This window comes from Anarrhichthys ocellatus, unplaced genomic scaffold (genome assembly GCF_004355925.1).
Source record: "Anarrhichthys ocellatus isolate YVR2014 unplaced genomic scaffold, GSC_Weel_1.0 scaffold8, whole genome shotgun sequence".
NCBI lineage: Eukaryota > Metazoa > Chordata > Actinopteri > Perciformes > Anarhichadidae > Anarrhichthys > Anarrhichthys ocellatus.
The window spans coordinates 7,852,374-7,879,319 of NW_022280038.1; the positions used below are offsets into that span (position 1 = coordinate 7,852,374).

The 26,946-nt window shown below is 41.7% G+C and overlaps 1 protein-coding gene across 3 annotated transcripts in view; it reads left to right on the forward strand.

The window, feature by feature from the left end:
- LOC116384004 (protein kinase C-binding protein NELL1) overlaps positions 1-26,946 on the forward strand; it is a 233,874-nt gene that overhangs the window by 21,707 nt on the left and 185,221 nt on the right. For all 3 annotated transcript variants that reach the window (XM_031848251.1, XM_031848250.1, XM_031848249.1), the window contains exons 3-4: positions 7,889-8,039; positions 22,477-22,647. In XM_031848251.1, the coding sequence (XP_031704111.1) occupies positions 7,889-8,039; positions 22,477-22,647 (322 nt within the window). The remainder of the gene's footprint in view (positions 1-7,888; positions 8,040-22,476; positions 22,648-26,946) is intronic.

Sequence of the window (26,946 nt, forward strand, 5' to 3'; positions counted from 1 at the left end):
ATATATACACGGGTGTCGCCGTCTTGCATTTTCGCAACCAGTGAACGCAAGTTACAATATTTGGACTGCGGAAGAGTGATATAGAGACGCCGTATACGTATCTGGTAGCGGCAGCGACCTGCCAATTACAATAAGCCCGCCCTAAAACATACTAAATACTGGGACCATAATTTACTTAATAAACATCATACTGTGTTGAAAAAGACTCGAAACTAGCGATTCAGACCACAAACTCAATGATTACAATGGTAATAAATCAAGTGAGAAGGAGAGCAATTTGCTCATGGACTTCTTTTTGCAACCAGAGGAGTCGCCCTCTGCAGGCCATTAGAGAGAATGCAAGATTAAGACACTTCTGCATTGGCTTCACTCGTAAGAGCCGGAGGTTGCCGCCTCTGGTTCTTAATAATCATGTTTTGAAAGAAAGCATATGCAAGTATTTCCCAAAATACCAAGCTATCTTCTCAAATACATCTATGATACATTTTTAACTCATAGCATTTTTTCAGTTGTTTATTTTAATTTAACTTACACTACAGAATTTGTTTAAAATTTCATTTAGCAGCTCAAATTGAGCATGGCAAATTCTGATTCAGTCCGCTCAAGTTCCATCCCTTATGGTGCTAAGCTCATTTCATACCACACACACACACAGATATGCACTCATGCTCTATCCCTGCAGACAGTTCACAACTGGCTTCACAGCCTCACTGTGCATGTGTTTGGTGTGTGTGTGTGTGTTAGCGCTACAACATGCAAATGTCGGTGCCCCTGCAGGAAATCGAAAGGGAAGTTCATTACTCTAATCTAATATTCCTCTGGCTGGATTTTGCGGCGGGGCTCAGCATTATTGTTCTTCGCCTGACAGCCGAACGCTCTCCCACAGATGGATGGGCTTCATTTCTCCGAGTTCTATCCTTATTTACTGTAGTCAAACTGCAATCAGTCTGATGGCTTGTGATAGAGAGTTGTCGGCTCTGTTGAAGCCCACACGAGTTGAGCACGCCCTCTCAGGATCTGTGGTCGGTCTCGTTAGATATATGACACATCACACCAATGACCTACCAGATGGAAGTTACAGGGTTTTTTAATGTTTATAGTTAGGTTATCTACTTGCGAAGGGAAGGAAAAGTTGAACTGAATCATCAATATTTTATCAATTCACATTCATGCATTTTTCAGCAGCCGGGGAGTTCTTCAAATGCAAGCCAAGTCAACTTAGGGGAGGCTTGCTGAGAGCTTGTCTGTGTTTGGAGGCCGCTTGACATGCACTCACAGACTCCTTCACGTGCATCGAACTCTCTCCGTCCTTTGTTTTTTTTTTGGTACGAGCACTTTTTACTTTCTCTGGCTTTTGCCAGTTTCTAAACCGTAGTCAACATTTCTTGCTCTTTTGTTAGCTTCTGGGCGTCTGCAGTCATCAGTTTGTTGCTCTTTGCATTTCGCTTTTGATGGAAAACTGCACACTGTATTCGCGACATCTCTGCCTCGGCTGGAGTCAGGGTGATTGGTTGCTGTTGCTGATTCTTTTGTTTTAAACGTTACCTTGAATCTTGGAGAGTTTTTGTGTGGGTTGGCTTTTCCATTTCCCGTCATGCCTCGGCCCTTTATCTTCAGTTCCAGCCCAGCCCCTGTTCTGCAGTCCAGTCTCTCTGCTTCTTAGTCTCCACTGCAGACCCGCCTTGAGCAGCGGAAAGCAGGCTAGCTCCTCAGGGACAGTCTGCTGTGTACTGGATGGATGACTGGCTGGCTAGCCTCATGTGTGGCTGTACAGATGACTGCAGGGCTGGAAGTATGAAAGTAAAGATGACTGCCTTCTTGCAGGATCACAGAGAAAAACAATCATGGAAGCTTATAACTTGCGATGGAAATGAGAAAGGGTCTTGATTGTTCATCTATGTTTTCTTGTTGAGTTGCCAAGTAACCATGCATGAATGCGACTACTAGCCTGCATGAACCACCATGGCTGATTTGTGAGGATATGAATGGGAGACTTGCTCCCAGGTTGTGGTGTTATTTTTACGTTTTGAAATAATTTGGTAGTATACCGAGACAAATGGAAAGATTTAATACAAAAAAGAGAGGGGAAAGATATAGGTAAAGGTCCTAATACCGTATATATATAATGCAATTAGAATATAAGATATAAACTTAGGAAAACATACTATAAAGCCTACAGTAGCGTGCAAATGTGTCACAGGTTTTTAAACAAATTAAATAAGTGAAAGTATAAAGATTTAAGAAGAAAAACAACTAAATCACTCACTAATAAGTAAGTCTATTGGCAGGACTGCTACCAGTTTTAGCAGTTTTAAATGATGGACCTTCAGGGAATGTTTGCCAATATGCAATATTTTTGACTGGTTCCATTTGAACACAGATCGTTCCTCATCTGTTACTGTTCACTCCACTACTAGAGACACAGTTAGCTAGCAGGATACATCTCACTCTGGACTTCTGTGGTTTTATAATCAAACCGGTGCTGACCGTCATGACACGGCTTAGTTACATCTAAGTGACTGAAAAGGGTCGGCTCAACAGCAGCATAAATCTGGCCGGTCTAAGGCCAAGGTTACACTTGTCCAAGGCGACTTTTGTCATTTAATACTAAATAAAAAGCGGCAAAAATAACAAGGGATTTTAATTGTGAAAAATGTATAGGAAAATCATCGTATTTGCATATACTAAGCAGCCAATCTCCAATAAAACAAGTCTACTAATACTACAGGGAGGAAGAGTAAGCAGAAACAAATAATGGAAGACTATTTGTGTGAAGAATTTATTGGAAATTAAATTAATTTTACAGATGTTCCTTTGACCAAGAAATAAATCCAATCAGGCAGGTCGCATTGAAGTGTCAAGTTTGGACACACACATGCGGACACATGTGAGTTCCAATTTGGCGCTTCTGATCAGAATAATCGCATTAAGACAAGCGTATGAGCTAAATTAAGCTAAGGAAGGTCTAAGTTACTGGATTAACCTGCAGGAAACTGTCATAACTGTTGCAATTTCATTAAGGATATTTCAATCAGATCCTCAGCCAGAGACTGTTTCTTTGCTCTTGTGGTTCTGTAACATCTTTTGAGTCACTTCTTAACACTGATCTTTTTTTAAAGCTTAATGTTAGCCCTAGTATTTCTCCTTTACTAATATACCTCATAGTTGTTTTTTGTTTATTTCATTTTCCAAAATCTCATTTTATGGTATTGCAGTTTGTTTCATTTCTTTTTTTGATCTTAGAATTGCCAGATTTAACTTGTTGTCTTTATTCTTTCCATATACAGTGCTTTAAAGTTCTACTATTATTCATGATTATTTGCTTCAAACTAGGGCCATACGATGGGCATACTGTAGGTCTGTGCCGCAAGATATTAGGGCACAAATACTTCATTATCTGCACTACTATTAAGAGGAACATGAGCCAAAGGGGGAAACATGGCACCTGTTCGGTATGTGGGTGGGTGGATGGATCTGTCAGCAGCACTTCCTCTGCCAGAAGGAATCACGGGGAGCTCGATGGGTTGCGATAGCCAATGAAAAGAAGCTTTTATCTTGTTATCGGTCCGTCATTGTGGGCTTAGTTAATTGGCTGCAACTGATGCCAGAAAACTTTGATGTGTTACTTGTACCTTTAATGTTGTTCCTTGCTGACACCCAGTAGCCTCTGAGCAGCTGCCAGTGATGCTGAATGTGTTGCTGAGGGGACCGTAACAATGTGACTACTGTCCAACAGACACAGCCTCTTTGATCTGGCACCCGATTCTAGATACAGTGCGTTTGTGTATCTGCTAAACAGGCATGCCCCGACATTCACTTTATCCAGATTAAGGTCAGCCTGTATGCATATTTAAATTAACAGATTACGAGAACTAAGCTTTGTCATGAGTTCCAAACTTAAGTAGTTTAAAAAAGATGATTCACAAATCAGAAACTGAGCGCCACTCCCAGGATGTGCTTCTGTTTTTCTGATTTATACAAATGTGAATTGATAGTCGTTTGGTTTTGGATTGTTATTCAGACAGACTAAGATATTTGAAGACATACTCTTGGGCTGGATGCTAAATCTAGCATATAAAAAAAGAAAAAACTGTTACTTGCAGCCCTAATTATATTCTGTCTTTTCGTCTGTATCTTTAAAATGTCAAGTGCTTTTTGTCCCTGCTTAAGGGCTGTGTAGTCAACAAAACAGACCTTAGACATGTGGCCACGTTCCACTTTCTTAAAACTTTCACTGAAAACAATCACCAGAACAGTGGTGAAGTGAGGCCTGCAGCGAGCCGACATGCATTGTCTACGGAGCTGCTCCCCGCCATTTTGGTTCTGCGGCGAAGTTGGTTATTCTTTAACTACGAGTGGTGAAGTGCAGCCAGAGAGTACCCGCAGACATGTGACATGTTGACCTACGTTACAAAGATTTCTTTCCTGCCCGAGTCAGTCGCATGAACAAACCTCCCGGCCTCAGAAAAATGTAGTTACTGGGGCGAGCCGCAGTTTGCTGGTGCCTTGTGTGTTTTCTGCGTTGACCACTTCTCTCGTTCTCTGCTGCACAACTCCATTGACCTCATTGCATAGCATCATGTAAAGAGGCACGTAGCACACATCCTCATATACAGACAGAAGTGGTAGTTGAGGTACAGTAGCCGATATGTGTCGCCCTTTTTAAGAATAATTCTGATGTCATCTCACTCGTAATTAACAGCCAGCTATTACAGCAGTCAATACAAATTACAGCACTGCACACATTCACCTACAAACCAGCAGGAGGTGATGTACTGTAATGATCCTGAAGGCTCGCAGACATTCTTTTGCCAGTTGTTGGCCTGCTGGACACCGGCCTGCCAGACAACTCTGCCCTGATCTAGTTTGTGCCCTTGGTAAAACAACTTGACTCCAGTACAGTAATGTGCCTTTCTGGCTGTGACACGGGTCGTCCATATCGGGCCAGACAAAAGTCCACGCAGACTTGACGGACTGCGTCTGTGGTGAGTGCAGTCTCTCCGGACCGCGGCTGAGCTCCTCTTCCTCACTGCCAGTTAGAGAGGCCATCTGTAAGACTTATCCGAGCTGGGGGAGGACCCGCTGGGGTCCTGATTAAAGTGATGAGCTGTAAAATGGAGAGGGAGGGGTTCTGACAGCGGGCTGCTGCCTGCTACACTGATCCTCATCTTGTCTGCTGGGAGTCGAACCTTCCTGCTCTACCTGTTTCCTCCTGTCACTGCAAATAGCTTTGTTTATGTCTACAAGCCTGCGACTGCTGTACGGTGGAGGCTGTTGGGCTGCACTGCTTTAGTTCTGCTCCAGATCCATCCATTATTATTAGTGCACTGTCGGGGTGTGTTGACTGTGTGAGGCTTTTTAAAATTTTGGTTTCCGTTCGCTAATTCCGCTTCAGGTGCAGCACAGTTTGTAAAGAACTGACACTTGGTACGCTATCATCTCGGACTGTGTGTGTGTGTGTGTGTGTGTGTGTGTACGTGTATGTCAAATTTAATGATGTCAATGTTGGGTCTATAAGCCCTTCGTCAAGCAGCATCTGGTAGCATTTGGTCTCTCTAGCTCTTGTTACAGACGTCTGTGTGTAAACAGACTGCACTTAAACCCAGATTATGTTCGGAATACAAAATACTACATTTTTTCAAAAGTCAAGTCAAGTATTTGAGGATTATAAAGAACTAAGCAGTGCATTTTGTCAGGGCTTAATATGACGATGTGATGACCGCACTTTGTGAAACAGCCCATGCAGATAAAGTTACTCTTGGTGTCTCAACACCATAAAATGCTCCACACTAATAGCAGTGAAATTCCACGATGCTCAATACCCAATATGACACCACATTAATAAACAAAAGCAAAACAATATATCCGATGTACTTCAATATGCACCCCTTTATTACTGTTTGCATTTGTTGTTCACAGTGTAGCATTATCAGGGAAATTTAAGGTCGTCGCCGGGACACAGTCGGTCTAAAGCGCAGATCCCCGGGACCTGCAGTACTGTTAAAAAAAGAGTACAGTCATGTTTTAAGAATTTTGGCATTGACTAGGTTTCCAAGTATCTGCTCTCGTGACATTTCTACTCGACACACACTACAAAGAAACACATTTTAAGGAAGATGTCAAATTGTATTTGAGGATGACTAAATCTTAGCATATTATCTTAGCTCTGTTAATGTGGTATGATGTGATGTGGCGGATCAGAAAACACTCTATAAATTGGTTTGGTCATTCTGTAGTAATGAACAATGCATCTGCATCTGAGCCAGTTGATGCATTGATCTTGCAGCCCCTTATTTACTTTGAAGGGGAACGAGTTGTGCAGTTAATCAGTGCAGATAAAATACAGTTCAACTCCCGTTGTCATTTGTAGCCAAGCTCACATGCACCTGCTTTGGTTTCTTTGCTGCCTGTTTCGAGTGGGACTCATTACAACAATTTGTTTGTATCGATCATAGCTGTTAAGACCGTGAACTTGACTGTATTGAGCTCTCACACGAGGAGAGATAGCTGCAGTGTAAATGGGATTGAATTAATGTGGAAACAATTTGTTGACCTTGAAGTGAACCGCACAGCTTATTTTTTTCTTCTCTTGTCAGTCAGGGGAAAGTAAAAAACAAATCAGATCTTCGCATCATGAAAATAGTGTGTTTTTCAAGATTTGAAGCTGTGTGCTAATGAGGACCGGAGGAAGAGGTGCTCTATCCGCGGCTCTGACAGCGGGGAGGCTGAGTGTGGAGGCAGGCGGGCCACTGTCTCCCTGGGGAGTTTTAAAAGCCCTGCACTGAGACAGCCACAGGCTCCTCTCCACTGGACTGTCTGTCATGTACAGCCGGCTGTGTGGATCCACAGCCTGGCGTTCAGATTAGTCCTCAGTGCTGGAGGCTCAGACATTTAGTTGCTGTTGCTACAAGTTCCTCAGGTTTCCTCTCCTACATTCAGGTTCACATACAAAGGGATGGGACAATATAGGAGTCGCCGATAGCGATGAGTTGATCATGTTTGTTTTTTTTCATTATCGGGATGATTGTGACCATCTTCACATGAATGACATTACAAAGCTGTTTAGCTGGTTATCATGGTAGTGAAGTGAAAATAGAGGCTTCACGCAAAGTGTTTTTCACAAAAAAGGATGTTCACTGAATTTGTGTTTACTATCGTTGATGCAATAAAAGTGTTTGTGGACATGCACCGTAAGAAACCAGTTTAGTCTGTTTACAATGTCAACCATCTAAGTTGAGCATGTTGGCATGCTAACATTTGCTAATTAGCGTGAAACACAAAGTACATCTGAGACTGATGTTAATGTCAGTGTTTGATCATGAATTACAAATTTTTAAAAATGACCTATTGGTGGTGCTAGATGAAGAGTCACCAAAGTCAGTAGGACTCATCCTCTGTGGACCATGAATGTAAATACAAAATCCATAAAGCCCTGCCACTACATTGCTTACAATAGAAACTGTTATATATACTTATAATTTCAGTCTGGTATTATCCCTTAGAAGCAAACTACAAAGCTGTGGGCAAAAAGGTCTGTCCACAAGTAGATGGACTTCCCAAAGGCAAAATCTTTCGAGGACATAATGTTCTTTTAAGTGTAAACAGGCACACACATGCAAAGTTTACTGTCCAAGTATCAATTTTCTTGCACTAGTTTGGTGTAGCGAGTTGGCATCAATCGATTACTTTCTCTGACAGCGCTGCCAGAACTGTTGATGAAATATACTTTCAAAGTGTGAAGGTGTTCCACCATGTGTGATTAGATAGCTTAATATGTTGCTCCCACTTTTGGCAAGCGCACGTGCAGGATGCACGCAGCAGCGCATCGCCTGTGAAAAGGGGTTTACACAAGCTCATGATTTCCTTCAATTTTACTTTATTCCTTCAGATGTTGGGAGAGCAGTTCACGCCCCGGCACACATCACAGAGAAAGTGGTGCAGCTGTTCAGGAGGAAAAGTGAGTTTACTTTCTTGGCCTCCATCCAGCAGAAGTCCTCCACGTCAGGAGTCATATTCTCCATCCACGAGTCAGAACACAGGTAATCCGTCTGTAATCCTCTTCATTTTGGCCCGCAGCTCCTTTTCTGTACAGTTACTGCACTCTCCCATTTACGTTCTCATCTCACTCATGGCTGTTTGTAGATGGCTGTCGATGAGGTGTAGTAAAGTAAAGATCAGTGCGAGATTACTCCACTGCCAGTTTAAGTCGGCGTGTGATGGGAGGGCAAGTCTACGGGTGGAATAATGCACCGTATCCTCCTGTATGCTCAGGGCAGGAAGATAACCTTCCATGTATTGTGTCTGTAAGATGAGTGTGAAGCACTAAGCAATACCAAGCATGCTGATAATGCCGAGTTTTATCGTAGAACGCTGCATAAACAGACATGCAGCATCCCTGATAACTACAATGTATGGCCTTGTAACTGAGCTGCGATGAACGACCAGAGCACAGAAATAGGTACAGGTATTTTTTTGAACATTGGTTGTGTCTCCTTGGCTGTTTTCGAGGAGTCTTATTGAATTTGTTGCAATAGGCTGAATTTTGCTGCAGAATGCGATGGCTGCAGGACATCAGCGAGTGGCAGCAGTGAGCTCACCCCTCGCCCCCTGAGAAACACTACAGCTATGAATTGTTTTAGAAGGGCAGGCAACATTGATTTTCCCGACACTCCTCTGAAAGTAAAAGCCTTCAGTTCTATGAAACACACAGTCCAAGTGAGCATGCGAGGGAGTGTGTATGTGCGAGTCAAGAAAAAGGCAGATTGATGGAGAGAGTTGCGAGGGTTAATCTAAAGGGTTATCGGATTATTAAAGGGATACATTAATTAAAAATATCTGGCACAATAGTTTTTATACCATTTCTTTCTCTTACTTTTCTCGACTTTTAGCTTATTTCTTTGTAAAATACTGGATTCTCTCTATTCTGGCCTCTTGAAATCCTTCAAATTAGAGAAATCAGAAAAAGAGAGACTCTAAATGGTCCATTATCTGCGATTAGGGGTCATAAATATACATTGCTTGATTTTTAGGGGTCACAAGACAAACATAGTTGGAAACCACTGCTCTAAAATGTCGCAAAAAGAGGCATCTGGTTACTCTGCAGTTAAACAAGACAAACATAGTTGGAGACCACTGCTCTAAAATGTTGCAAAAAGAGGCATCTGGTTACTCTGCAGTGAAACATAGCTGCAGGTTTGATTCATCACTCAGACAAAAGCTTTGTTATGCTAAATGAAATCCCATTGAAACGGACGTTAGAGCTTCTTTAGCTTCTGTACTGTGAGTATTCTCCAATTAAACAGAATATTTGAGCGGTGCACAGTTACAGGAGGGATTTCAACCAAATCCTTTGAAATCACAACATATATCACAACAACAACAACAATGACTGTTCTGCATCATTCCCGTCTTAATGCTTCTAAGTACATTTTGCAGATGATGCATGTTTTGATTTCAGTGAAGTATGCAGGACTATTGGAGTATTTATTCTTTGTGGTATTGCTACTTTTATGTAAGCAAAGGATCTTTCTCCACCGGTGTGTATGTGCATGCCTGTGCACTCGTTTTTCTTCAAGCCCCTACTGTATGATTCGCTCTTGAAGAGAAATGTGTTGGCCCCTGCTGTGCTTTTAAGGTGACCCTGCGAGTTGCCTTTCAGTCCCCTTTCTCTCTCTCTCTGTCTCTCTGACAGTCTCTCTCATATTACCTGCCACACAGCGGACTGGCCAAACAGCAGCGAGGATAAATGGAGCCAACTCACTGTACTGTCCTCCTCCTTCAGGCACAATGACATGCTCCGTGTAGCATACATAGCTCAGAGGAGTGCTCGGACTAAGCAAATATTGCATTACAGGCACTTAGGCGTGCTCAAACACATTCAGATGTTATACACTGTACTGATTCCTGAAGCCAGTCTATGACATTTATAATGTTCAGAGGGTTGTTGTTGACTTTCTAAGGATCTGTTCCCGAAAATGGCAAGACATATTTCTGTACTTCATCAAAAATAAACATCTTGAGCGAATTTAATGTCTACAACAGAGGCTTTGTTCACATGCAAATTAATAATCTAGATACCAGTGCATTTTTTATATCCCGACTAATATGCACAATGAGTGATGGAATACTGCAAGAATTACCATAGAAACTAAACTTGCACAAACTGCGAAATTGGACAGTAAAGCAGACACATATCCAGCTATTAGCTTTCCTCCAGAGATGAGCCTTGCAGGCTTCTTGATAGACCTTAACTTATTAAAACAAAAAGAGGTCGCGTGAATTGGGATGCTGTGTGTACCGTGTCTAATCAGAATATGATGTGAGCGAGTTCGGCCATGAAATCAAATCCAATTTTTTTTAATCAGGTTGAATGTCCTAACTGGCTGCGAGTGAAGCCTCGCTGCTCGGTGTGGAGCTGAACATCTGTTTGGACGCCCTGTTTTCTAATCATTCCTGTCGCTCGTTTAGAAATTCCCACAGTGGAACATTTGTAATTTATGAAGTTGAAATGAAGAGTAATCGATACGATACCTGCTCATTTCACTACTGGCTGGCTGGAGGGAGATCACCAGGGAGCTGAAAGTCTCCCACTTGCTGTTGGCTAGATTGTACAACTCACCCATCCTGTAAGTGGTTACATATCCAGTCTGATCTGGAGAGCACAGCTTATAGGTACGTGGTTTGAGTGACTTAACAGAAGTGCATATTAAACAGATTCCGTGTGGACAGAGTTATTAGTTATTACAACTAAATAAGAAGACCAGATTAAGTTATTGGATCGGGTTCTTACTCTTTCAAGAAGACGCAGCAAGGTCAATATCATTCACCATTACAATAAATGATCAGTTCAATGTTATTATTAAAAAAATATAGATTTTATTTAAATATAGTGAAAAGAGTTGTCATTTTAGACAAAGTAATTGTGTGTCACTATATGTTGATACATTTTCATGGCGAAATGATTCCATTGAAGGACAATAAATATATTGAATTATCAGCCAGCCCTAGTGGTATGTAGCCATACACACATTGTTTTTATTTAGTTTTGTGCAATAAGTCCTCCAACCAAAATAACAAAATATATGATTTGTCCTTGGCTTCCAAAATAACCAATAAGAGCATATGTGTAATGTGTATACCGGCAATAACAATGATTCATGACTGTTTTGTGCTCTGCCACCGCTGTGTACAGGCTTTACTTAGATTAAGGCACAAGAAGAGAGCTATTGCGGTCATGCTTAAAAGAAACCAGATTACTTTTGGTTTGGGCAACGAGATGTGAGTGCGGAATTGTCTTCCAAGTCAAAGTCAGGTTTGTTGACCCATCCATCCACCATAAACCTCCTGCCTAAGAGGATTTGTGGTGGCATAACAATGTCTTTACACAGTGAGACCTGTGGATTATCCAGAGTAGCGGGATTCTGTCTGTGGAAAGACACATCGCTGTCGAAGGTGGCGGACGTTTTAAATGTGGATCTCTCAACATCTCTACACATAAGCCTAAAACAATCTGCATGGACAGACATCATAGGGGTAAAAGAGAAAATATACTTTCTTTCTCATGAAGCATTCACAGATAAAATACAGACTGAATAGTTAACCATTTATTCCTTAATTAAATCAGAATAAACCCCAAGTCTGTAAGTCCTTTTCCATCAAATATTGTATATATTTGATCATGTAGAAATAGGGAAGCAACTCCAGCCAAGACAAGCCGCAGCAGGCTGAAGTTGTTTTGAGGCGAGCTGTTGTGTGAATCAGGCTCCAACACTGTGAGTGTAATTAAATTTGGCGAGATGGAGGCTTGACTGGCGCGGAGCAGACCTGTGCCCCATTGTGACTGAGGATTTGTTCTGAACCTCTGAATCCCCTCTGAAGGCCCTATTAGAGCTCTTGGCCAATGCCCATTCTTTCCCATTATAATGCAGGTCTCCCATTCAGCCAGCTAGCAGAGAGCTAGTTCTATCACTCCGCCAAATCCAATCATACATTCCTTCTGTCCCTTCTTTAACTTCTTCGTCTTACTCTCAGCACAATCGAAACCATCCTCTCTTTCCTCCCACCTCCTCTGCCAGCTCCGCTTTCCCAATATGATAATATCCTCCCTCTCTCTCATCCTCCGCTCTCCTCATCCTCAAAGTGAAAACGTCTCGAAATGAAAGCATTTCGGCGTAGCCGCTTGCAAAAGCAGAAGAAACTTTTCTTTCTTCTTCTTGTGCCCGGCACTGGGGAACGGGATAGAAGGTTTTTGTTGATGCTCCACTAAGCTGAATAGAACAAAAGTAGCCTCTTTCTGCCTAGCCAGCAAGTTTTTTTTGAGTCCCAGCAACGCTCTCATTGTCAGCAAGTGGCAGAAGCTCTGTGATGAACTAGCTCAAAGCCCAGTCTCTCCAGCGCTCTTCCCACCTGAACACTTAAACACCTAAGATGCTCAGCCAGCTCCTCTGGCTGAACAGCTCTGTTCATCTGCCTGCCCTTTGTCACTCTACAGGCCTGTCTCTCCCTCCTTGCCTCAGTTCATGAGCACTTACAGGTTCTTCTCTTTTATGGAAACATGCTGAGCTGAAGTCAACACGAGGTGGGAGTTGAAAGCACACAGAGATGGAGGAGAGGGGATTTAAAAATGTTACTAAAACCAATCAATCAGTCAAACACACACTCAGATAAGAAATAATGCCTTTGGTAGTTAAATCATGAAGTTTAACAGTCAGAACTAACTTTTATGAAATACTTTTAAATTTCTATCTTACAGTGATTCTGATCCTGGCTTGGATTGTACCTCATTTGTACATTGCGTTGTACAAAAGTGTCAAATTAAAAACAAAGGTGCACTACGCTTTAATGTTTGATGAATGAAAACAACCCTTGGCTGTAAAGCGTTGTCTAACACACTTCATTCAAACTCAGAAACAAGCGGCGGTGTATGCAAGTAATCGGCTCAAAGTCATCATATGATACACTTTATACAATCTTGGCAAAAACTAAATTAAACTCAACAAGCTGTCCGCCCGCTTAGTAGCGTCTGAGATGAGGTGAGGGTCAGCAGTGCGTAGACTTGTATTTCCGTTGTGACGCTAAGTAGCGACTCTGGGGTCGGTGATGCACTCGGCTGTATTATCACTAGCGCCCCCTACAGATGGGTGTAAAGTAGTAAAAACATGAGCTACTCCGATTAAGAGGGTGTGAAACAACCAAGCCCCAAGGAAGAACACTGGGCTTTGAAGCCAATATAGACGCATATACAGTATGTGCCAAATGGTGAATGACAACGTGTGGGTCCATCACGCGTCTCCATTGGGCCCCCGAAAAATACTTTTTCCCATAGACTTAAATTGGGAAAGAGACAACATCTGTAAATTATGAGGTGAATGAACTTCGCAGTACGGACACTTTAAAAGCCCTTATTTAAATCATTAGGCTGTAAAAGTTTAAAATGCTTAAACCAGAGTTATTTTCCTTCCTTGGTTCATGCCAGTGATCAGAGGTCTTGGCTGGTGGGCGGGGTTAAAGGAAACGCTAGTGCTCTTGCCCGATGTGCAAATGGATGCTGGAAGCATTATTCAAGGGAGTCAAACTTTCTTGGCTTCATGCGCCACTAAGCAACTTCCATAAGAAACCTCTGCAACCTCTGTATCCAGTTCTCTTTATTCATCCATGGACACAACCACAAAGAGGGAGCAGGATGTATTCCTTGCTAGTTGCTGACTGGACCGCTGCCGAGCAGCATTGCACTCAGTGCTGCTGCTTTTTTGCAAATTACAGTTCTGTAAGTTGTATTGACTTCTATGGAAATCGCCCCTTTTCTACTGAAGTAAATCACGTTTTTGCTACCTTTTTAGTGAGTTTTTACTTTTAACAATCTTTCCTTAATCAAGTTTATTAGTATTATTAATTATAAGTTGGCCCAGTAAGTAGATTTGCTAAATCTGTTGTACATCTGCAGAAGTTTACTACACTTTGGCATTCCTAAATGTCTGCAATCCTGGCAAATAAAGTGTTATCATGATAAACAGGGTTTTGGATTGCATCAGTCCTGGTTTAAAAGCAATCTTGTTCATCTAATAAAAATATACACAGCATCTGATTCTGACACGTTCTTTTTATAATCTTGCTAAGAAATACTACTACGATAGTAATACTAATCAGTTTTTAAAGGCAATTGGATTTGTTTATTATTCCTTAGCAGATGATCTGAAAATTCTTAAAATGAAAGTGTTTGGTACTGTTCTGGGCTGCCGTGGTGAATCTCTGCTCTCTCTGTCTGTTCATTTTATGCTAAAACTTGATCGGTAGAATTTTATAAAATGTATTTTGCCATCAGAATGGGTTTGTGTGTGAATGTTACGAGACGGGAAGACCTGCTGGCCTCGATCCTGAACTCCTGATCTCCCCCGTGGAGAAGAGGTGAAGGGGTGAGGGATGAGCAGCTCCCTCTCACCTCAGACAGACACCAGTGTCTACACTTCACTCCCTGAATTCTTCTTCAGCGGTATTTGCTCTCAGAAAAAAGGATGCGATGCGGTACAAATGCTGACTAACAATAATTCCCCTCTGCTCCTCAGAGTCTTCTTCTGAATTTAAACTAACATAGGCTGACACAAAGTAGACTTTTGTACTTCTTACCCAGAATTACAGCTAACTAATGCTAAGTGGTGCGTGATGTAAGGTCCGGAACATCACGATAATGTCTAACTTCCGCTATGATTTAGTCCGGTATATACTGAAGTAGCCTAACAGTTCTATCAACGTCTGTATGTAGTCAACAGCTGACTCTCAAATATAATAAAGATTCAAGACTCAACAAAATGTATTGTCAGTTTTCAAATTCAATTCAAATGAAATAAAGTACTTAGTTTCCGAAATATTAATTTAACTGACTTGTCCTTACCCTGCAACTTTAAATTCAGTTCATTCATGTGTGAAGTGATTTCACCCAAAAAGTCACAATATTATATTTTTCTCATCTTCTAAAGACAGAAGTTTGTGTGCAGGGACTTTATGTGTGGTTATTAAACCACTTCTTTCAGCTCTATTCTCTCTGTTAACATCGTTGTTGGTGAGTGAATTCATGTGTTAGCATTCTGATCATATTGGGCTCTTCTGTTGATTTTTTTGTGACTTCATTTCGGATGCGAAACGTGATTTCATTTACAACGCATGCAATTGATCGGTGTGTTTCCTGGACCGCTGAACGAGTACCGTAAAGGCTAGAAAAGCTGTGCTGGTTAAAATAGAAGCGCTCCTTCAAAATTGAATAATTCTCAATTATCTATCGGTTGTAGGTCCAGGGTCCGTCCTCCATTTTTTTGGAAATTGCCTTCAAAAACAAAAACATTGGGCGGAGAAGCTCTGCTGAAGACGCCTATAAGAAGGACGTCTGAAGAACATTAAACCCACAGGAAAATAAATTACTCACACAGCACCACAACGGCTCAAAAAGGCAATCTTACCTCACCCTGCCTCCCACTTCCCCTCCACTGTGTTTGTTGTTAGTTTGAATGACAGGATCCTCCTGAGCCTCCTCACCCCTGAGACTACCAGACCTCCCTCACCTGTCCGACAGTGTTCAGACCCCAGACACTTTCATCACCTTGGCTGACCTTTTCCTCCAGAAAGGATGAAGCACAAAAAAGCTCTCTGGCGAAAAGAAAAAGCCCATCTGAAACCACGAAAGTATCTTTCAACAATGGGATCCTTAATACCACTGCCTGTTTTTCAGTTTGATACCTCAAATATAAGAAATCTCAAATTCTAAACCCACATGTACTATACTATAGTCTTTTGGTGCACTTTAAATCGGATTTTTATTTTTAATTGTTATTTTTATTGTTTTACTTTCTTTCCACTGGAAATTGGCCCAAAAAATTGTAAACTATACGAATTTACACAATCTAGAGTTATTCCTGAGCTGTGTCTTGGATTTGTTTTTAGAGAAGCACCCAAGTGGATGTTTTTTTGTTTACTCTTCTGCACCCTGTAGTTCCTCCTTCTCTGGCCTGTCCATCAACTGTTTAAACCTCATGGCATCACTGCCCTGATGGACCTCATTGCGAGGAACCCGAGGCGGTCTGCCTCGCACCATGCCCTGCTGCTAATTACGCCGCAGTGAACACACACTGTGTTCACACTCACTGTGTTCACACTCACTGGGAAAACACAAGTTCATTTGCTGCCGTTCATCACATCCCATTGATCTCTATACCTTCTGCCATCACCCTCCGGTGTGATGAGACAATCTGCTGAATCCAGAAACTCCATCAAGGGTGGTCTTCATGTGACGACTGAAGCAGAATGTCTCACAACCAATCCTGGTCCCATTTTTCAGGTCAGTTACTCAAGGCATCGGTGCCAGTTTTTTCCCTCACATCGTAGTTTCTGGTTTACCGCCACCACCTCCTCCTCCCATTCCACGGACAAGCTCCAGAGTGTTGACCTCCCTAATGAGCAGATAATTGGCTGTCAGCTGCCCTCCATAAAAAACGCAGCATGACACCGCTGGGTTAAGAAAAAAGGACAGGATGATATAAAGCCAACCCAGCACTCTTGGGGCAGCCATTCATTTCAAAAAAACTTTTCTCTCACAGATGACACCAGTGCGTTTTGATGAAGACCACTTGTCACCTCTACAGCTTCTTCCCAGAGCTGTCACCGCACTCCCCAGACCCTTCCACAGCCCACAATCTCCATATCAGGAGCCACAGCCTACGACCCCGACACTGTGCCTGTTTATTTATTACTCAGCAGTTTGAATCGCCATAACTCCTGCTCTCAGCACATTTATAATACTGTGAGCTGCATGAGCTCGGGGCAATTCGCGTGGGGAAATTCGACACCGTCAATGCAGTCTGCTAAAAGTGCTTGTGTTATGTAAACATAACTGGATCCGACAGAGAAATATAACATTTGACTTGATCGGGTCTGTTTGGTATTGTGTCATGTGACTTGTTGCCGGAAGAAAAACGGTGTTGTCAAAGTTAGTTGTATTGATGGACAGAAAGCGGCCTTGGTGTTATCAAAAAGACTTTCCATGTCATGGCTGAATATTTAGCTGATTTCGGCAATATATGGATGCCACACGAGGTTTCAGAACCGCACTTCTTCTGGAGCGAGACACACAACAACGATCGGATCAAGCGAAAGTTTGCAAAAAAACCTGTTTTATTTCTCTGTAGGGTTTTATTTATAATGTTGACACAGTAATAACAATCTGAGCCTGGTAGTGGCAAAAACAAGCACTTCGGTGGACGTACATTGACCAGAGTGAGTACACAGTGTTTTCAATCAAGACTAAGCTAACTGGCTTCTAGCTGCAAGCATATAACAGATATGAGAGTGGTATCAATCTCCTCTTCTCTCTGCCAGAAGGTGAACAAGAGTGTTTCCCAAAATGATGAACTTCTGCTTTCAGGGGTCAGTTCTCTCCGAATTCCAAAAACATATTTTCTCACTCATCTCCAGCGATTTCTAACCATACAACGTTTATCTGTCCATGTTTTGAGATATGTTTAAGAGGTAACCCCCCTGATAATAAGATATGATAGAATAACACTAGAAAAATGTAACAGCCACATCTCTTTCCAGAAATGGTTTTCCCATTACTTTGGATAATACGCCACTGAGTCACATGGCGTTACGTCCGTGGCTTAAGTTACGTTGCAAGCGAACTTATTTTAAGCCAAACATGATGTTTATTTTCTATCCCTAACTAATTGGTTTCGTTACCTAAACCTCACTGCTGCAAGATACTATGCAAAAGGCCGATGTCATAGTGATGCTAGAGGCTCTTGCCCAAGCGGCAAAATATCATGAGTAGGAATGAGATCACCTTGTGGTTCTTGTTCTATTTTGGTTTACTTTAGATAAAGTTAGTACCAGCCCTTTTTTTCTGCATCTCTCTGCACACTCCGAAGACAAATGTCTGCACTTGCAGTAGTAAACATTAAGAATATCTTTTATTCTGTTCTCATGTCACCTGGAGCTTCGTAGTTGACACTGATATGGAAGCGCTTGACTTTGCGGATAATAGAAATCATATTCAGGTGTGTCTATTCAGATTTTGCTTCTGTCGTGATGCAGAAAATCCCCTTTTACACCTGCAAAATCACCATATCTGCAGATATTTCCCTTTACAATATTACATTACATTCATTCCACCACTGTGGAGCCAGAACAGAGATATGACAGTGATGTTTAACATGTAGACATTCTTGCAACAACAAAAAAAAAAGGGAAGAAAATTGCATCACAAAGTGTTTCCTTGCATTTTCTTTTCTTTGACAATTGTGGTTTGGTTTACTAGAAATGAGGAAGGAATAAAGCTGTGTCCCAGTTCAGGGGCTCTCGCCTCTGAAGTCCATATTCTTAGACCGAATGCATCGTAATTGGCCAACAAATCCTTTTGCTTTTGAAAGGATTCTCCCAGTGCGGCTCAGAAAGTGCAGCAGTTCTTGTCCAAATTTGGAGGACACAAGCAGTGTGTCCTTTTCAGCCCTCAATGTGCCGTCATCTATTGTCTGCTGTTCATTGTTTACTTGCAATTATTTGGTTAAATCCATCACATTTTGACACCTCTTTGTTGCTTTGTGCTCATCCACGCACTGTTTCCAGTGCGGCGGCAGTAGCACAGTTTCCTATCACATTCTAATCATGGAGGAGTCTCTCTCTACCACTGCAGAGCCAACACTTTCTGTTGTCTTTGATATGCTAACATGCATTTTTGTTTTCTGTGAAAGCCGTGGATGCTTACATTAGGGATCTGTTAGATCCACGCTATGGCCATTAGTAAGAAAAAGAAATAGCTTTGTAAAAAGATGGTTGTGAAAGGATCAGCAGTGAAAAGAAAGCCTTTAAATGGTGATGAGGCTCATTGCTGTTATTTTCCACACATGACTTTTTTTTTTTAGTGTCCATCAGGCAACACAATTTGTTTCAAATGGACTGCATGCCAATACATTTTTGCCCTCCATTAAATGTGCTGTAATGGAAGGGGGGTTACAATAGCTACTACTAAATGCTTCATAAAGTAAACGCTCGCTGTGAAGTGGAGTTAATACCTCTGATGATTATTTCATGAGTCAAATCAGGATAACGGTGTTTCTGCTCGTCCAGTGATTTCAGGCCTCTCGAAGCCCTGAGGAGGCTCCCGTCAGTGGAAAAGGCGAAGCTGGAGAGCTCTCGCGTTCACTTTACTCCTCGTTTCGAGGCAAATGACTCCTCTCCAGCTGACAAGTCTGAGCGTCTCCGTCTCCTGCAGCACGGTTCAGACGAGCCGTCGGCTTCTGTGCCCGGCGCAGCCACAGAGTGATGTATTCATTTAATTTCAGAGTGATGACATGCTGTACAGAGACGGACGAGCTGGCCAGCCATTCCCACTCTGACCCTCCCCCCCCCCCTCCCCCCCCTCTCTCTCTCTCTCTCTCTCACTCTCTCTTTTTCTCTCTCTTTCTCACACATACACTCATACAAGTGTGAGTAAGTGAGCAGCCAAAGCTTGACGCATGCAAACGCAATTTAACGTCCCTGTGTTGCCTGTTAATCTACTGTGTGATAATTGTTTTAGTAATAACACAGCCTTCTGTGTGGGGGGCTGATGGGCCGTCATTAGCTCTGTGGAAAGGTTTGAACTCTGTTATCTGAGCCCCTCTCCCCTAATTTATTTTGTCTTTTCTTGGTTCCAGCAATTCATTTATGAATATTCATTCCCGTTATGTAGGAGACACGGCTACTGCTTTTATTAACTGAACGTATAAACAAACATACAGGGATTAGGGGCTTATGAAAACAATTAAACGTGAAAATCTTGTTTTCAAATATGACGAATTACATTACACATGCCATATAACATATTTCTCTTGTAAAATGTGTGTGTGTGTATATATATATACAAATATATAAATATATTTAAGCTTAAATTCTAAACTTCTTCAACTATGACCTACTGTGCTTGCCGTAGTTAAGTTTTAATTAAGGGGTTTAGATAATCTGTTGCTTGGCTTGTTTACAACAACTGTCTAAATGTTCGACTGCTTGTTTCCCCATTGGACTCGCATTCACAGATCTAAGCGATTACTGTGGTGAACACAATGTTATCAGATAGAAACCACCTCCTCTTATGTCTCATATTCAGAGGCTGCACTGTAGTGCTTACATCATCACTTCATGTCGCAAAGGCCATCAATTCTAATGTGTACCTGGTCGGTGTGAGCTTTATATCTCGATATTTCATCCTAAATGTTTTGTTTGTGTTGAGTTCTTATGAGTTCTTCTCAGTTTCATTCATTTTCCAAACAGAAAGTTGGAAAAATCTGCCTCCTCTCAGCCTCCATTGATATTCTCTGGAGTGGGTCCACTCTCCCTTCCCATAAATATGCATGAGAGCTGTTGAGCTTTGGTATTGGATGGGCTTGATCCCTGTGTGTATGTGAGCCTGTGCGTTTTTGTGTCTGAATGTATTGGAATAGGCTAGGATCGGGTTATGTATCGGGGAGCTGTGTCACATGCACTGTACTTTGCGTGTGAACGTGTGTGAGGGGCCAGGGGCTTCCAGTGTTGGGGTCATTCTCAGCCGCAGGGAAGCTGAAATGTCACGACTGGCTGCCCGCGGCTCTCGGGCTGCCGCTGCCTCTGGCGGGCTGGCTCTTAATTTAGGTGGCTGATGAGGGCGGAGTGCAGAGCGCATGTGGTGCTGAGACGAGCTGCAGGTCCATCGCCTGCATCATACCACCAGCTGAATCCTGTCCTTGAAGTGGAAAATACCAGTACTGTCCTTTTTCAAGAAGTAGAAGACTTCAAGGGTTTTGACTATGCAAATCCACATCATTTTAGACCATTATCATTACTGTGGATGACGCCCAAAAAGCCATGAGACAAAACTTTTTATAGTTGAAGAATTATTTTATTATTTACCCATAACACAGCCGTCCTCTAAGCATTTGATTCCTCTTGAAATATTTACCTTGTAAAATCATACTAAATCCAAAGAGCAGGTTCAGAAAACTTTTGACGAAAGTTTCATTTATCATACTTCATTAATATTTGACAAAAAATAAAATGAACCCTTGTTCTCCCACTTCCTCCCCCGTGATATGTTGGTACGGCCGATAATGACCGAGAACTTGACATGGAGAGGGCAGAGTACCAGCCGCCTGTTAGAAGTGCTGGTACTGTGTGCCAGTGAGCACCGGCTCACTTCAAGCACTCAGTGAAGCTGAGACTGAAATATCTTTCTTTTTTTCTTTTTGGTTCGACAAGCTGTCATTCATCTTTTCACACAAAGCTGACACGGAGCAATCATCTTAGTAGCTGTTTGATAAAACACTCAATTCACTGTCATGTGAACACACATTGCTATTGTTTGTTAGCTGGACAGTGTTTTCAGGGGTCAGGATGAGGGAACTAACCGTGTGTGTTTTCAGGGGTCAGGATGAGGGAACTAACCGTGTGTGTTTTCAGGGGTCAGGATGAGTGTTTTTTTAAATAAATCACTAAATCATTGTAGTCTATATGACTGTGGTTTCTCATGGACTACAGCTGGAATGATATTGTCTGCAAGATTGAATTATATTTCATCTTCATAGTTTAATGACAATTTCTTTTGTGTAAATATGTTTTTCTTCCACAAGCATGAGGTTGGGTATTTTGGCTATATTGTCCGTCCAAAAATCTGGCTCCGATTTATGAGATTTGTTATCAGTATTTACAGTTTGGGGATACAGCATAGTATACCGATGTTTTGTCCAATCCGGTCACAATTTGCCCTCAATCATAACTTTTGCAGACATTTTTGGAATCCGAATGACCTGCTGATTTCTTCTCTAGGGCAACTGTGTGTCCAAATATGGTTCAACTGCTTCACTTTAATTTTGACTGTGGGCTATCGGGTTTTTAGACATTTGCTCATGTTGTAAATACATTTTTCACTAAGAGCCCAATAACATCTAGCCCATATAATATCATCAGTGAAGTCTTCAGCAGAGTTTTAATGTTGCATGTAGGTTAATATTTAGTCTGTAAAATTAATGAAAATACTAGATTATGCCAGTTTCAAGTCATCAGATGACATCATCAGTTATTTTCTGACAAGCAGACCAAAACTGAAATTCAGCTTATGTTGAAAACATTTTTCTTTTTGTTTTACATTTACTTTTTAATTAATGAAAAGGCTAATTCTATGGTATTGTTTCAGTATCCGTATCGAGATACTTTAGGTAGATATGGTACCAGGACAACACTACTTTGCACCAAATCTCTGATGTCTCTCCATATACAAGGCACCAGACAGGCCTGTTTTTACATGTGAGCCAGTTGAAACATGTTGTACATCTTCCTTCTAATATAACTCACTGACCTGCTTTGTACAAGACCTCGTGGATGTAATGCTGACTGTTTTCCACCAGTTTAGATGTTCCTCCCCCCTGACCAGAGACCTTGTCCGGTAAAGCTCTCTCCCCCTCTCTGACCTCCTCTTTTCCTCTGCAGTTACTTTGAGCTGGAGAGCAGCGGGGTGAGAGAGGAGATCCGCTACCACTACCGCTTCAAAGGCAAACCGCGCTCCGAGTCCTTCCCCTACCGCCTCGCTGACGGTCAGTGGCACAAGATTGCCCTCACCATCAGCGCCACCCACCTACTGCTGCACGTCGACTGTAACAGGTAACACACAAACAAACAAACAATCAAACAAACAAACAAACAACACCTTTATGTCACAAGTGGCTGTGGCGATTTATTTCCACCGTGCTCCCTTTGAAGTGACACATCTAATGAGCTGTCTGTGTTCATCAAGGTAAATATTTGTTCTCTACTGTCTCAGCACGGATGACATGCCGTTAACAGGGCCAACAAGGAAACATCCAAGGACAAATTAACACATACACTCACACAGCAGTTTACAAGAACGGCTGTGTCTTTATATAGCCGGGAGGATGTGTGTTCGGCTCACACTGTTCCATAATCAAGTGGAAGGTAACAATGACATAATCGCCTCATCGATTGGGTAGTGAAGGGCCTTTTTCGAAAGGAGCACTCAGTCAGAGCTGATCTATAAACATGCACTTCAGCTGTGACAATCCTTCTCAATTCTCACACTCCCTCCTGAGAGCCAGGAAGGCATCACTTGTTCTTTCTGTCGTCTTCAACACAGTCGCTAGACAGACGCGCACGTGAACCAGCGGTGTAAATTGAGGCAGAGCTCCGTTACCCCTCGCTGATGAAAAGCTGTATGATTCACGGGGGGGGGGGGGGACTGCGTTGTAGTATTGATTCTTCCCAGGCGCCCATTATTCTCATCCGGCTGGTGGTTTGTCGATTAATTATCGTTGCAGTGAAGATAAACGAGAGCATCGGAGTGTTATTGGGGAGAAAGATCAAAACGTAATTGGATTGAAATTGGAATCAAAACTTTTTGCTCGCTTACAGTGTTGTGGGTGAGACCCGAGTTAATTAAGACATGGTTGGATCACATGGTTTGGTTTATGCTGCATTCACATGAAATCCGGCAGATAGTAGACGGCAAACGGGATTTCATATTAGTGGATGAGAGCAGGATTTAAAAATAAGGCGAGGCCCGCGGAGAATAACGGCAACGTTACGTAACTCCCTCACACCGGAGGAAGCTGTTTAAGTTTGCAATAAAATATTATCAGAAAGCTGCATTTTAAGGTTACATGCATTGCTAGAATAACTGCATAAAATAGGACACAGAATACTTTTATTTAATATAATTTATGCCATTACCTTAGCAACATATCGTCATGTGTGTCCTTTCGGCCGTCTACCATCTGATTCCGTGTGAATGCAGCATTGGCGCTGTTTATCATCTGCTGTTTGAAGGGGAGCTGATTCTAAATCCTTCCTGAGAGGAATACTTTACCCACAGAGGGACCATTTGTATATCAATTACTCTCCTTGAAGAAAACTTTGTTATCCTCGCACGCCTCCACGGCGAATGGAGAATTGATATTGATATTGAGATGGATCTGTTTGGGAAGTACCCAGCATATGACTGGATCGATTAGACTTGGATAAATACTGCATAAGTTGAGTGAGGGTTTGTCAGCAGATGTTTTGGTATAGCTCTGGTGTTGTTCATGGCCCCCATTTATTTCGATTCATCAAGACTTATCTTTATTTTTATGCTTCCCATTTGCCGTGGAGGTATGCAAGAAAAACAAAGTTTTCTTCAAGAAATCAAGTGAGTAATTGATACACAAATGCTTATTCTGTGGGAGAATCTACTGTCTGACCAATAGGTACTGTATCTTCCATAATAAATCTCTGTCATGCTACCTCTGGACATAATGCTACTATTTAATCTTGTATTATTTATCTTGTTTTTTTTAAATCTCTTATGTATTATTTATTTATTTATTTTTTTACTAATTTCATACTTTTGTCAGTGCTGCCGTAACTAACAAAGACGTTAGACATTATCAGCTGATTGATTACCAGACCTTATCCACGATAGTACTACTGTGCGTCAGGGCCCAGTAATGAATACATGCAATACAGCTCGCATTGGGCAACATCACCCACTGGCTCCATCTTTGAACTTCTGCCCTCTGATAAAACACAGCTGACCGCAATCAGAATGCTAACATACCAGCGGCTCTGTTAATGAATAGAAACGTCTCCCTCAAGTATTTTATGATAGCAATGCTATTAAACACTTCCCCTACCTGCTGACAAGTGTATTTAAACCTCTCCTGGCTAATTAAGCAGATTTTAACATTCAGAATGTATTCAAGAAAAGATCAAATTAAATGAAAATTAAGAAACAAGCAGCTGCTAAACCAATTAAAACATGACTCACCAGTCTGCCTTGATGTCGGGGGAACGGATGACAGTAAACATTCAAACTTCAGTTTTACTAGAGAATAACTATACAAAACACAACTACGGCCTGTGGCTATACTGTATATGTACAGTATATGTATATATACTGTATATATAACATACTATGATATGTTGTATCTGGTAGCGCTTTGGATCAGTGGACAAAAGAATCGTCTCAGTGTGGAAGGTTGGGACAGAATCTCTCAAACAGTAGAAGAAGAAGATCTTTATGCTGCTCTATGAAGCTTTTCTCGGGAGCTCAAAGTGCGAGAGGTGAATGTGAGTGTCACCGTGGTTACCAAGCGCCTCCCACCATAGATGCAGAAAGGTCAGCCAGCTCATCTGCAGCCGCTCTCAGCTCTAATCACATGTTGTCCTCAATGCGTTTCACCATGACCTGCAGCAGCACCAGCTGACACCACCTGCTGGCAAATCAGTTTCCACATGGCCTTCAAGGTAGCAATCACAGCTCATGATACCTGTCATCCGAGAAACAACACAGCACTTTAGGCTGATGTGACCCCCCCCCCCCCCCAGGCGTTATCTCTGAATCCATGGCGAAACTCTGCAGCTGTCGTATCAAACTGTGTTGTGTTTGTTTGGCCAAACTAATTTAAATTATAGCCGCAGCAGTGAGTCAGGGACTGGTGTCTTGAGGAAGAAGATGAAGATGAAAGAAGGGAGACAAATCAGAAATACAGGAGGATCCATTAATGGAACTGTCCGGAACAATAATTATTATTAAATCTTGAAGTTACGTGCCTCTAATCCACGCAGCACAATAACAGGTCATGCTCTGACAGCTCTATTTCCATTCAATAGCTTACATAAGGATATGATTCAAAATACTGCCAAAAATTGCATTTTTGAGCTATGTTGTGAAATTTACCAGACTACATTTTAATGCATGGGAAGGAAGATTTCCTCTGAATAATATTAATATTAGCATCCACAAAAACAATAGGGGCCTGCAGCAGAACTTCCTGAATTACAGAAAAAACCAGCAGCGTAGCTGTTTATCCACCCTATTTATTCAGTTTGGCACTTCCCTCATAGAATTTGACTTGTCACTAAAAGGGCATTGACCTCTGCATCATTGGCTCAAATCCTTAAGAAAAAGCCCCATTAAATCAAACTATATTTACTCTCATTTGCTACAGACTTTTCAGAAAAATAGAATATGTGCATGTTTTTCATCATTAGTTCTCAAGCGATACAGCTTGTAATTCGGTGCCTTTGTATAGCTGATAAACACCGCAGTGAGCAGAATATGTCCAGAATTACCAATCAGACTTTCCCAGAGGATACTGATGAGTATAGTTTATATGAGGACTGGATTTAGATTTGTTACAAAGAAAGGCAGTTGCCAGATTCATTTTTTGTTATTTGCATAGTGATTGTGTGAGTTTTAGTGTGGGTGTGTTTCTTCACAAAGACCTTCTTCTTCAAGGTTCCTAAAAAAAATAGTGCTGATGAATTCATCTCCTACAAATTTAGACTTTTCCCCTAGATGTTCTCCAACTACTTTGTCAGCAACCAGGTAAATGTGGCTTTGATGATAACTTTGTACAAGGACCAAGTTTAAAAAAAAGAAGGAATAGAAAATCTTTATCTGACCTGATCATCTCACTCCTCTTTAGTGTTGGGAATGATTTCTCAAAGCAAATTGGCAGCTCCATTACAGTTTCCATTTACAGCAATTTGAATTTCACACTAAACAGCACTTTATTGATTTCAAGGCTCATTAAATATCCGTAAATATGAAAGGGTGCAGTGTATCCTCACATCTTCATGGAGACTTTTACCGGGTTTCTTTGGCCTTGACAGCTCTTGCTTTATTGATGCCAATTTCACACTCGAACTGTGACATACACAGATTGATGTGATAGGAGTAGACAAAAGTGACTACAAGATGAAAACAAAAGCAAAGTGCGTCACCTAAGCCTTCAAAGCAAAAGAAGAAAGACACACAACATCGAATATTGAAATGCAAATTAGAAGAATAGACGCTTTTTTAAAAATAAATGTAAAAGTTTAGAAGAGAGACATGAATACAGGATAGGAGGGCAAGATGGTTCATGATATGTATTTAAGATGATGCGTATCAAACGCAGCACA